The sequence below is a fragment of the Phycodurus eques genome, chromosome 2 (assembly GCF_024500275.1).
Source record: "Phycodurus eques isolate BA_2022a chromosome 2, UOR_Pequ_1.1, whole genome shotgun sequence".
Classification (NCBI taxonomy): Eukaryota; Metazoa; Chordata; class Actinopteri; order Syngnathiformes; family Syngnathidae; genus Phycodurus; species Phycodurus eques.
The window spans coordinates 21880308-21892807 of record NC_084526.1 but is presented as its reverse complement, the minus strand read 5'-3'; the positions used below and the strand labels follow the sequence as shown (position 1 = coordinate 21892807).

Sequence of the window (12500 nt, the reverse complement as noted above, 5' to 3'; positions counted from 1 at the left end):
ATAAATAATCCAGGCTTTGACCAACTCTTACATTTCTTTGCAGGTATGAGATCCTACTCCAGCACGTCTGGATCGCTTGCGTACAGGTCAGTGCAGCTCTAACCGCCACAATGCTTAAATGCTTACTGCATGTTAAATATATATGTTCTCATGTTTGTCTCATTGTTGCGTAGCATATCGGAGGAGGAGCCCGGGCCGCTGCGGAGCGACGCCGAGGCTAGCAAGGGTGTCACCAAAGTCAGCCGCACCTTCAGCTACCTCAAGAACAAGATGTACAAAAAGACCAGGGTGAGGCCACCCACCAGACTTTTGTGTTATTCCTCACTAAATTCTCTTTATCAATCAAATCCAGTGCAGTCGCCTTTTTGTAATGTATAGTAAGTGACAGGCAGCACCGTGCAACTGACTGCAGACTAGTCCAGGTTGTATGTATCCCACTTCCATGCGTTAAAGTACCCCGGCGTAGTGTTGGAAATTTGGCGTACTCGCCGTAACGTATGTGTGTTAAAAAAAAAAGCGACTCACATGACATGCAAGGGAGATGGAGGTGGACGTGCACTGTAAAAATGTGTACCGTATGGTTTGCAATTGTATAGTTATATTTCCCTCTCGCTGCTACTGACTTGAGTTTTTCCTCTGAGGGGGGAGGCAGCCCCACTCGCTGCGAAGCCGGCGGACAGGCTCACCGGCAGGGAGCCGAGAAGGCACGAGCCTCGCAATCAATCAGTAAAGTGAAGTCTGTAGGAGTCTATGGGCAGCCCTCAGCTGCCAGCAAGGTCGCCGCTCGGTGTCAAAACGAAGCATATATCCGCAAGGAATTATTTAAAGTGCCAATAATCATCCTGCAGCTAGTGGGTTAGCTACCTGACTTCTTAATCAAAAGAAGTGGGCTGGCCGTCGCTGGCTAAGTACTAGCGTGGTCCAAAGCAAACCCAGTCAAACCGAGCCTTTCATATCCACATGAACTCAATTATTGTACAGTGGATATCGGATAAGCCAGAGTGTCGGGACTGAACAATGTGTCCAAAAATAGTTTCCATTTGCCACTTAAAATTCCATTGACAAACAGTGTTAGTTCCAGGATTGGCCACTGTTGTTTACTGGTACTGTGGCACAATGCAGGCAGAGAATGGGACTGAAGTATTTCCAGGTCACAGATAAACAATATTATTAGATCCAATTCCAAAAGACATGCCTCCTGCGCCTATGGCAGCCTTGTTGAATGTGGCACATTGACATGACGGCCATGTGATAATGGGAATCCTGTATCTATTGTGTATTTTGCATAGAGCATTGGAAGTCAAGAGAGCAGCATGGCTGGGTTCTCTTTGGAGTCTATTTGCTGCTGTACCAAAAATAGCTATTTGGAGATTTTGAGATGAAACGTGGCTGGGTCTTTCAGCATGACAATGATCCCAAACACACCACCCGGGCAATGAAGGAGTGGTTTCGTAAGAAGCATTCCAAAGTCCTAGGGCCTCATGTACAAAGACTTGCGTGGATTTCCTCCGAAAACATGGCGTACACTCAACACTTGGAATAAGATTGTTGTTTTTCCCGATGTTTAGCATCTGACACGCTCCGAGCCTCAGCCTACACTGGGTGGAGCTTCAGTGAAGTCAACTTTGTCAATTGAGTGATTGAAACAATAAAATTATGTCAACATTGAGACAGCTAAAAAGGTAAACGGTTGCTTGCAGTTTTGCACTGATGGTTGTTAGCGTTTATTTTAGTCGTCAAACCAATGTAAGCGCCAATGACAAAAAAAATAAACAAGCTTAACATTGGGCTAAAACTTCACCATAGCAACTTTACATCACAATGAATTGGGACAAAATTCACATAAACATTGTCTCACAGTATCACAAGCACTAAGCTTGTGCCTCATCGGTGGGTAGCAAAAGGAGTTGGCGTTTTAAAGCATTTGGTTCCATCCATAAAAAAAATATTTAAAAATTTAAAACCAGTCAACGGTGCCGTGTGAAGTTACTTTTCATGTCAAAATGCTGAGTTCTGATGCATACCCTTCAAAATAAAAGGGTACAAGCTTAAAACAAGAAGTCAAGTTAAAACTTGACATATACATATAAACCATTTGACGTGATGAAACAGAATACAGGGGCAGCTATATAGCTATTATAACAATGCTCTCAGTTAAGTCAACTCTCAGTCAACTGGGTGCGTGAAACAAAATAAAATAGTTAAAACAGTTAAAATAACTATTTTAACAATGCTATATTTAACTTTTAGCTGAAACTGTTAATGAATAGGAAGTCAATTGGGTTAGTTCCACACATTGCCTTTTAGTTCATAGGTTTGATATTGATACCGGTTACAAAGAACCTCGAGTCAAATGTTCATTTTAGTCTCTGCTGCGTGCTGCTAAGAAAATTGATGTTCATAATTTGGACACCCTTTATATCTTCTTCTTTCCCTTTCGGCTTGTCCCGTTAAGGGTTGCCACAGCGTGTCATCCTTTTCCATGTAACCCTATCTCCTGCATTCTCCTCTCGAACACCAACTGCCCTCATGTCTTCCCTCACGACATCCATCAACCTTCTCTTTGGTCTTCCTCTAGCTCTCTTGCCTGGGAGCTCCATCCTCATCATCCTTCTACCAATATACCCACTATTTCTCCTCTGGATGTGTCCAAACCATCGAAGTCTGCTTTCTCTAACTTTGTCTCCAAAACATCGAACCTTGCCTGTCCCTCTGATAAGCTCATTTCAAATTTTATCCAACCTGGTCACTCCGAGAGCGAACCTCAACATCTTCATTTCCGCCACCTCCATCTCTGCTTCGTGTTGTCTCTTTAGTGTCACTGTCTCTAATCCATACATCATGGCTGGCCTCACCCCTGTTTTATAAACTTTGCCCTTCATCCTAGCAGACACTCTTATGTCACATAACACACCTGACACGTTCCTCCACCCGTTCCAACCTGCTTGGACCCGTTTCTTCACTTCCTGACCACACTCACCATTGCTCTGGATGGTTGACCCCAAGTATTTAGAGTCCTCCACCCTTGCTATCTCTTCTCCCTGTGGCCTCACTCTTCTCCCAGCACCCCTCTCATTCATGCACATATATTCTGTTTTACTTGGGCTAATCTTCATTGCTCTGCATTCCAGTGCATGCCTCCATCTTTCTAACTGTTCCTCCACCTGCTCGCTGCTTTCACTGCAGATCACAATGTCATCTGCAAACATCATGGTCCACGGGGATTCCAGTCTAACCTCATCTGTCAGCCTATCCATCGCCACTGCAAACAGGAAGGGGCTCAGGGCTGATCCCTAATGCGGTCCCACCTCCAATTTAAATCAGAATCAGAATCATCTTTATTTGCCAAGTATGTCCAAAAAACACACAAGGAATTTGTCTCCGGTAGTTGGAGCCGCTCTAGTACGACAGCAGACAGTCAATTGACAGAGAACACTTTTGAGACATAAAAACATTGACAAAAAACAGTCACTGAGCAATAAAGGGTTGCTAGTAATCTGGTAATGCCATTATTATTTTTTGTTTTTTTTGACAATTGTGCAAAAAGATGCAGAGACCTCTAGCACTTAGAGCAGTTCGAAAGACTAATGTTGCAATAGTCCGGTGCAATGACCATTGTGCAAAGGGCGCCGAGACTTCAAGCGAGTCGTGTGATAATCTGAGACAATGTTGATTGTGCAAATGTTGCAGATACTCCTCAATCAGTGTGCAAATGGAGCAGATGCTACTCTGGCATGAGTGGCCAGTATTGGTCAACAACAGATATGCAAATACTGCAGCGTGGCGAGACTACTACAGTGAGTGCAGTGTAACTACAGTGTAAATTTGTCTGTCACACCTACAGCACACCTCACCGCTGTTCTGCTGCCCTCGTACATGTCCTGTATTATTCTAACATACTTCTTTGCCACTCCAGACATCTGCATGCAGTACCACAGTTCCTCTCTGGGTTCTCTATCATAGGCTTTCTCCAGATCTACAAAGACACAATGTAGCTCCTTCTGACCTTCTCTGTATTTTTCCATCAACATCCTCAAGGCAAATAATGCATCTGTGGTACTCTTTCTAGGCATGAAACCATACTGTTGCTCGCAAATACTCACTTCTCTCCTGAGTGTAGCCTCCACGACTCTTTCCCATAACTTCATTGTGTGGCTCATCAACTTTATTCCTCTATAGTTCCCACAGCTCTGCACTTCACCCTTGTTCTTAAAAATGGGCACCAGCACACTTTTCCTCCATTCCTCAGGCATCTTCTCACGTGCTAGAATTCTATTGAACGAGCTGGTCAAAAACTCCACAGCAACCTCTCCTAGATGCTTCGATACCTCCACAGGAATGTCATCAGGAACGACTGCCTTTCCATTTCTCATCCTCTTTAATGCCTTTCTAACTTCCCCCTTACTAATCATTGCCACTTCCTGGTTCACCACACTTGCCTCTTCTACTCTCCCTTCTTCTCATTTTCCTCATTCATCAGCTCCTCGAAGTATTCTTTCCATCTAGCTAGCACACTGCTGGCACCAGTCAACATATTTCCATCTCTATCCTTAATCACCCTAACCTGCTGCACATCCTTCCTATCTCTATCCATCTGTCTGGCCAACCTGTATAGATCCTTTTCTCCTTTTTTAGAGTCCAACCTACCATACATGTCATCATATGCCTCTTGTTTGGCCTTTGCCAACTCTACATTTGCCCTGTGTCTCATCTCAATGTATTCCTTTCGCCTCTCCTCGGTCCTTTCAGTGTCACACTTCTTCTTCGCTAACCTTTTTCCTTGTATGATTTCCTGTACTGTGAGGTTCCACCACCAGGTCTCCTCTTCTTCTTTCCTGCCAGAAGATACAACAAGTACTCTCCTGCCTGCCTCTCTGATCACCTGGAAAAAAGTGTTCACTACAGCCATTTGCATCCTTTTTGCATAGTCTACCACCATCTCTCCCTCCAAGTTCCTTTCCTGGATGCCGTACTTACCCATCACTTCTTCATCACCCCCATTTCCTTCACCAACATGTCCAATACAATCTGCACCAATCACGACACTCTCTCTGTCTGGGATGCTCAGAACTACTTCGTCTAGCTCCTTCCAGAATTTCTCTTTCACCTATCAGTCACACCCAACCTGTGGGGCATAGCCACATTATACATAACACCCTCAATTTCAAGTTTCAGCCTCATCACTCGACCTGATACTCTTTTCACCTCCAAGACATTCTTAGCCAACTCTTCTTTTAAAATAACCCCGACTCCATCTCTCTTCCCATCTACACCATGGTAAAATAATTTAAACCCTGCCCCTAAATTTCTAGCCTTACTGCCTTTCCACCTGGTCTCCTGGACACACAATACATCAAACTTTCTCCTAATCATCATGTCAACCAACTCCCAAGATTTTCCTGTCATCGTCCCAACATTCAAAGTCCCCACATTCAGTTCTAGGCTCTGTGCTTTCCTCTTCTCTTTCTGCCGAAGAACCCGCTTTCCACCTCCTCTTCTTCTTCTTCTTCGACCCACAGTAGCTGAATTTCCAACGGTGCTCTGCAGGTTGACGCCGCCGGTGGTGGACGTTGTTAACCCGGGCCACTACCGATCCGGTGTGGATTTCTTTGGATGAACGCTCATATTTGTCTGGCAAAGTTTTAAGACGGATGCCCTTCCTGACGCAACCCTCTGCATTTATCTGGGCTTGGGACCGGCCTACAGTTTGCACTGGCCTGTGGCCCCCATAGGGCTGCATTTTGGACACCTTTTATATATAAACCATGCAAACGTTTTTGACCCAGCCCCCTAAAAGAATCAGAATCGATAATCGTTTGGATCCGGAATTGAACTAAGGAACCGGAATCGCTCAAATTCAAATGATGCCCAACGTTAATTGAGATGAACTTTTGTTTTTGACCAAATACTTAATTTCCACCATAATTTGATCATAAATTCTTTAAAAATCACAGTCATTTTCTGGATTTCTTTTCTCATTTTGTCTCTCACAGGTGAGGAATACAGTGGGTACGGAAAGTATTCAGACACCTTAAATTTTTCACTCTTTGTTATATTGCAGCCATTTGATAAAATCATTGAGTTCATTTTTTCCCCTCATTAATGTACCCACCGCACTCCATATTGACAGAAAAAAAACTGAATTGTTTAAATTTTTGCAGATTTATTAAAAAATCAAAACTGAAATATCACACAGCCATAAATATTCAGACCCTTTGCTGTGACACTCATATATTTAACTCTGGTGCTGTCCATTTTTCTGATCATCCTTGAGATGGTTCTACACCTTCATTGGAGTCCAGCTGTGTTTGGTTATACTGATTGGACTTGATAAGGAAAGCCACACACCCTGTCTATATAGGCCCTTACAGCTCACAGTGCATGTCAGAGCAAATGAGAATCATGAGGTCAAAGGAACTGCCTGAAGAGCTCAGAGACAGAATTGTGGCAAAGCACAGATCTGGCCAAGGTTACAAAAAATATTCTGCTGCACTTAAGGTTCCTAAGAGCACAGTGGCCTCCATAACCCTTAAATGAAAGACATTTGGGACAACCAGAACCCTACCTAGAGCTGGCCGCCCGCCAAACTGAGCAATCGGGGGAGAAGAGCCTTGGTGAGAGAGGTAAAGAAAAACCCAAAGATAACTGCGGCTGAGCTCCAGAGATACAGTCAGGAGATGGGAGAAATTTCTTGAAAGTCAATCATCACTGCAGCCCTCTACCAGTCGGCGCTTGATGGCAGAGTGGCCCGACGGAAGCCTCTCCTCAGTGCAAGTCACATGGAAACCTGCATGGAGTTTGCTAAAAAACACCTGAAGGACTCCAAGATGGTGAGAAATAAGATTCTTTAGGTCTGATGAGACCAAGATGGAATTTTTTGGCCTTAATTCTCAGTGGTATATGTGGAGAAAACCAGGCACTGCTCATTACCTGTCCAATACAGTCCCAACAGTGAAGCATGGTGGTGGCAGCATCATGCTGTGGGGATGTTTTTCAGATGCAGGGACAGGATGACTGGTTGCAATCGAAGGAAAGATCAATGCATTCATGTACAGGGATATCCTGGACGAAAACCTTCTCCAGGGTGCTCAGGACCTAAGACTGGGCCGAAGGTTCACCTTCCAACAAGACAATGACCCTAAGCACACAGGTAAAATAATGAAGTGGCTTCAGAACAACTCCGTGACTGTTCTTGAATGGCCCAGCCAGAGCCCTGATTTAAACCTAATTGAGCATCTATGGAGAGACATGAAAATGGCTGTCCACCAACGTTCACCATCCAAGCTGACAGAACTGGAGAGGATCTGCAAGTAGGAATGCAGAGGATCCCCAAATCCAGGTGTGAAAAACCTGACTCATGGCTGTATTAGCTCAAAAGGGTGCTACTACTAAATACTGAGCAAATGGTCTGAATACTTATGGCTGTGTGATATTTCAGTTTTTCTTTTTTAATCTGAAAGAATTTCAACAATTCTGTTTTTTTTTCTGTCAATATGGGGTGCTGTGTGTACATTTATCGGGGGGGAAATTAATGTCAATGATTTTAGCAAATGGCTGCAATATAACAGTGAAAAATTTAAGGGGTCTGAATACTTTCCATACCCAATGTACCTATGATGAAAATTACAGGCCTCTCTTATCTTTTTTAAGTGGGAGAACTTGCACAATTGCTGCCTGACTAAAACTTTTTCCCCCCCACTGTATGTGCACGGCGATTGACTGGCAACCTGTCCAGGCTGTACCCCACTTTTATCACCAAATGTCAGTTGGAATAGGCGCCAGCTCACCCACCACCCTGATAGGACAAATTATAGAAAATGAATGGATGGATTGTAGGTGTCACTGGGGTTGAAGAGTAAGTAAAACAGCAAGACAGGCCGCTTCGCGCGTCATTTAAGCCTCCATTTTTAAACTGGCTGTTACTGCAGTGGTGTCGTCACAGCCTCAACACCAAAATGCTCATTGCAGAAGTATCAGTCCCCACTTCCTCTTTGTCGCCCGGCTCAATGGCGTCTCGCTGCTGCTTCTTGTAGCCGCCGTCGCCGCTCAGCAATGTCATGCAGAAGGCTGATGCGGAGCCATGGCTTCTCCGTTAGGCGGTGGAAGGGTTGGTCCCAGGTAGGTGGGCCGGGTCCACGATACTGCGTTGTGAGTGTCTGACATTGATTTTCTTTCCAGTGATTTCTTGATGTCCCAAACAAAGCTTTCAGGTTGTTAAAACTGTTGTTAAACATGCTCCCTTGTGTCTTTTTCTGCTTCTTACTTTCTAAAGTAGAAAACTTTGAGTGTATTATCAGACTTTATAGAGACTTTTTGCCGTGTTTCATTGTTGGTCAAGCAGTTTTTGTTGTGGCAGGAAGTGCAAGTTTTGACACAGACCTTCAAAACAATTGAAAATAATATCACCAACGTCAAAGCCTACAGTCAATGTTTTGAGTAACATTTTAGAATTTTTGCGAAAAGAAGTTGACAAAGTAAATGTGTCTCGCTTTTTAACATTCTTCGTTGTCATAGAAATGTTAAAAGAAGGTAACCACTGTGTTACGAAGGTAAATAAAGTAAAACCATCCACCCTTTGACTGGTGACTGAGGCAATGGCATAGCGTTTAAAAAAAAGTACAGAGGGTGGCAAGCTTAAGGCAGTCTATTTCATGTACCTGTGTAGGTTACCTGTTAATATTCTCATCTGTCATACAAGTGTAAACAGAAGTTAACTACTATATCGTAAAAGGACTCACCCTTTATTGACCTGTGAGCTTAGTGTTCAAGAAAGTGTAGATGCAAGCTTATTAGCATTTTAACTGTCATACAAGTCTATTGACCTGTAGTGTGAAGATAGCCTAAAAATAAGGTAATTGCTGTATCATTATCAAAAATAATACTCTTCACTCACCCTTTGATATGTAGAGGTGTTGTGGTTCAGAAACGTCAGGGGGAGGCTTGTTAAATAATAATAATAATAATAATAGCTTATATTTATATAGCGCCTTTCAAAAGTTCCAAGGACGGTTAACAATAACGCAAGGGGAGGGTGAATAAAATCTTGATTGTTATCTAGTGGAGAAATAGCTAGAGTTGCTTGACAGCAAACAGCATTGTGATGGAAGATTCCGGTAGACGTCCGACAGACTTCTTTGGAGAAAAAGGGTGGTAAACTTCTCAGGATGATGCAAAGGAAGTGAAGTCAGGTAACTTCAAGTTAACCGCTCCAGTGGCAGGATTACGCCATGTGCCTGGGAGGTGAGTCTCTACACATTGTCAAATGTACAGTGTTAAGTGGATGTTTGTCTCTTAATATTATTGGCACTTTAGCTGTATTGGACTGAGCAGCCAGGACGCAGACGCTCACGCCATGCTAACCTGACGCTATGCCACATCCAGTTTATTTCCTGTTCTATAGTTGTCATAACAATTTTCCTCTTGGACATCTTTGGACAAGCTTTGGCAGTGGCATTGCTTAAAAGAACAAAAAAACAAAAACAAAACAAAAACACAAAAAAGAGAGAAAATTCTGTGGAATTATTTTTGATACTGAGCTGAAGTCTCATGTGAGGTCACAGTTGACAGTTTTTGTGCGGTTTTAGTGGGAGTACTTTTCCTAGTTTCTTGCTCAGTTTCTGGACTTTGATGTTCCACTAAGTTTTTTCTTTGTGACATTTTAACCTTGAGCTGTTGCCTTGTTAAACTAAGGTTTTGAAGCTCTGCTTTGTCCGTTTCCTCTGGGTTTGGGTGGATGCTATGTGACGTCAGGCCCTGAGAATAACAGCTCTTGTTCTTCTTCACATAACATAATCGGAATTGCAATAACCAAACGGAAGAGGGTTGACGTCATCTCTCTCTCTGTCTGTACAACAGTTCCCAACTTGGGAAAGTTCGGGAGAAACTGAGACCCAGATGGAACATCTGTGTCAGCTGTCACACTTCCCGGGAGGAGCCAGTCATGTTACACCGTGTCATTCTTGCATGCAAATACTTTGGTCTCTGGAGTGCCTGACCACACAAGTGTGAATTTACACAACCAAGTAAATCTTTCCAAAAATGTGTCTCTGAGCAAGACCTTCTGTGCTTCTGTCCTACTATTATGTAACAATGGGGCTAATTACAGTGCCATGAAAAAGTATTGGCCCCCTTCTCAAGTTCTTAAATTTGAGCATAGTTTTTCCAGTTTTTTCTACTTGATAAACTCTGGAATCCACCCAAATGAACCTAATCGGACGCAGTTAGCCTAGACATGTTGCGACGCTGAATTGTCAAGCTTTTCCGCCAACGCCTTCGAATGTGGGCGGAGAATGACGTCAAGGTCTGATGGTCATTTCAAGAGTTCACCAAACATCACTGCTTGCAGGTTGAATTTGTTTTGTAATTACAGTAATCCCTTGTTGTCCCTTTGTTTTGGGGAGGTAAAAACAAGAGATTATGATAGCAAAAACTAGATTATGTATTTAGTACACTTAATTGTGCATGATTCTAAAGAAATAAAATAATCATAGTCTCTGGTCTGTGCTGTAAACCAGTAATGAAATAACAAAATATGTAAAAACAAATCATCTTTTCTCTAACAAAATAGCTACGATTTAAATATAATAAGATCTAAATGACACCATGGAGTTTAGGAAACAAACTATGCCACAAACTGCAACGTTCACATTACTGTGGACACAATCAGACTAGCCCAGTCTAGCAACGCACGGCTAACTGCTATGCTGATTCACAACTTGGGCAGCAGGGCCAGCACATTTTTTTTGTACTCCCGGAAAAGCGCAGACTTATGCGGACTGTGTCGCCTTGTTAGCCGGACACTTTAAGGAGTTATGCCAAAATGGGCAAACTGGAAAAAGTAGTACTCTATTGTAGTACTGTATAACAGTCCACAGAATTTTAAGTGCAATAAGTGCAGTGCATAATACGGCTTCTAGGATTCTGATTCTTCGATGCATCACAACGTACAGTAAAACCATTCATGAGACACATGCTGTAGTGTGGCCTTTGTAAAATCTGTTTATCTGTTAAACTTACAAAACAAATTATCAAGCTCTTATTGGCATGTTTTCCTTCCCTTGTTGCTATTTTGCAAACTGCTCAAGTGGACTTTCAGATTTGTGACCGTAGATAGACAGATATAAAGTAAACTTGCTTTTATCTCCTGTATCTCCAGTGAACGTGCATCCAGTGGGGGTTTTTTTTAGTCCATGATTATTGTGACAAATATTTTCAGGTTTTCTTGCTGTTGCTGAAGTAGTGCTGTGAAAATGTCACCTGCTGTGTCAGCGAGACACACTCCTCATCTGCTTTCACATCTGCCTTTGGTGGCGGATATCAGTCGCATTTAAAGACTTTCGGCAGTTGTCCGTTTCTCTTTGAGTTTTCCCCAAAAGACGAATAACCGACATGCAGGTTCCGTGAAGGTTATAGTTAGTTTTGCAAACATACTTTTTTTTATGAAATGACGGAGGCACACAGTTGAAAGGGTCGTGTCACAGCTCTGCCATTTCAAAGAAGATACATGATTGTGTATTTGAGGACTGTGATTTTCAGTTTTGATACAGAATCATTACAGCTTTATTCGTCAAGCGATTGTAAGAGCACCAACAGCGGTGTCCATGCAGATTCGTTCTAACAAGCGGTGGTAAAGCAAAGGATGCTGGAAAGTTGTGCCTACAGAAGCCATGCATCTTCCCAGTATGCTTTGTGGTGCTTTTTTTAAATACTGTAGTTGTAGTAGAGCAAGCTAAACGTTGCTCTTAACTTGCATTTATTCCTGTCCTTATTGTTATGAGGGTGTGACTTACCTATACGTCGCGCTAGGTTGGTATATTTGCATTTTAGTTTCATGAAGCCCTGACTGTGAATCGTCTGATAAACAGTGGCCTTCTGGTCAAGTTCTCTATCTCGCCAAGTTACCTGGTGGCAACTGTTTAAATTGCTGCTGTTCATTGAAATGTTTTCATCTCCAAGCCAAGAGTCTCAGTTGCCCTTGCGTGACTGATTAGCGCCACACTATATTCAATTAGCTAATGATGATCTTAGATGTGCAGTTGAGTAACTGTACTATGTTGTTCAATAAAAAACTCTTCGATGCACTGAATCGCAATAAGTGAACTGCAATATAGCAAGAGAGAAATGTACTTAAAAGGTACTATCTTGCTACTTGTCTATATAGTGAAAAGAAAGGAAATGTGCATCAGGTGCTTCCTTCCTCCTACATTCTGCAGTCTTGTTCCTATTGCAGACAACACACAGGGTCAAGCCGGTGTTGTGTTTTGATTGTGAAAAGCACCCAAAGTAAGCTTAACTACAAGAGGCGATTAGTTCATAGCGAAAATAATGGGCAGCTTAAGGACCAACTACACCCCCCACCCCCTGCTCAGCTGGATTCCGACAGAGAATTTCTAACTGCCGACACAGGTTTTTTGCCCCGTTTTTGCACTCCAAAGTCACTTTTTGTGTTTGTTTGCTGGTGTGCTCTACCTGTACAGGAAAAGGAACGGGACAAAAAGGAG

At 42.9% G+C, this 12500-nt stretch overlaps 1 protein-coding gene across 12 annotated transcripts in view; it reads left to right on the top strand.

Annotated features, from left to right (window-relative positions):
• The window catches only part of LOC133398128 (A-kinase anchor protein 13), a 224464-nt gene that overhangs the window by 155923 nt on the left and 56041 nt on the right, over positions 1 to 12500 (top strand). For all 12 annotated transcript variants that reach the window (XR_009767767.1, XM_061669758.1, XM_061669769.1 and 9 more), the window contains 3 exons: positions 44 to 86; positions 174 to 288; positions 12477 to 12500. The exon at positions 12477 to 12500 is cut by the window's right edge and continues 136 nt beyond it. Coding sequence is in view for 11 of the 12 variants with exons in the window: in XM_061669758.1 (XP_061525742.1) it covers positions 44 to 86; positions 174 to 288; positions 12477 to 12500 (182 nt within the window). In the remaining variant the exon portion in view is untranslated. The remainder of the gene's footprint in view (positions 1 to 43; positions 87 to 173; positions 289 to 12476) is intronic.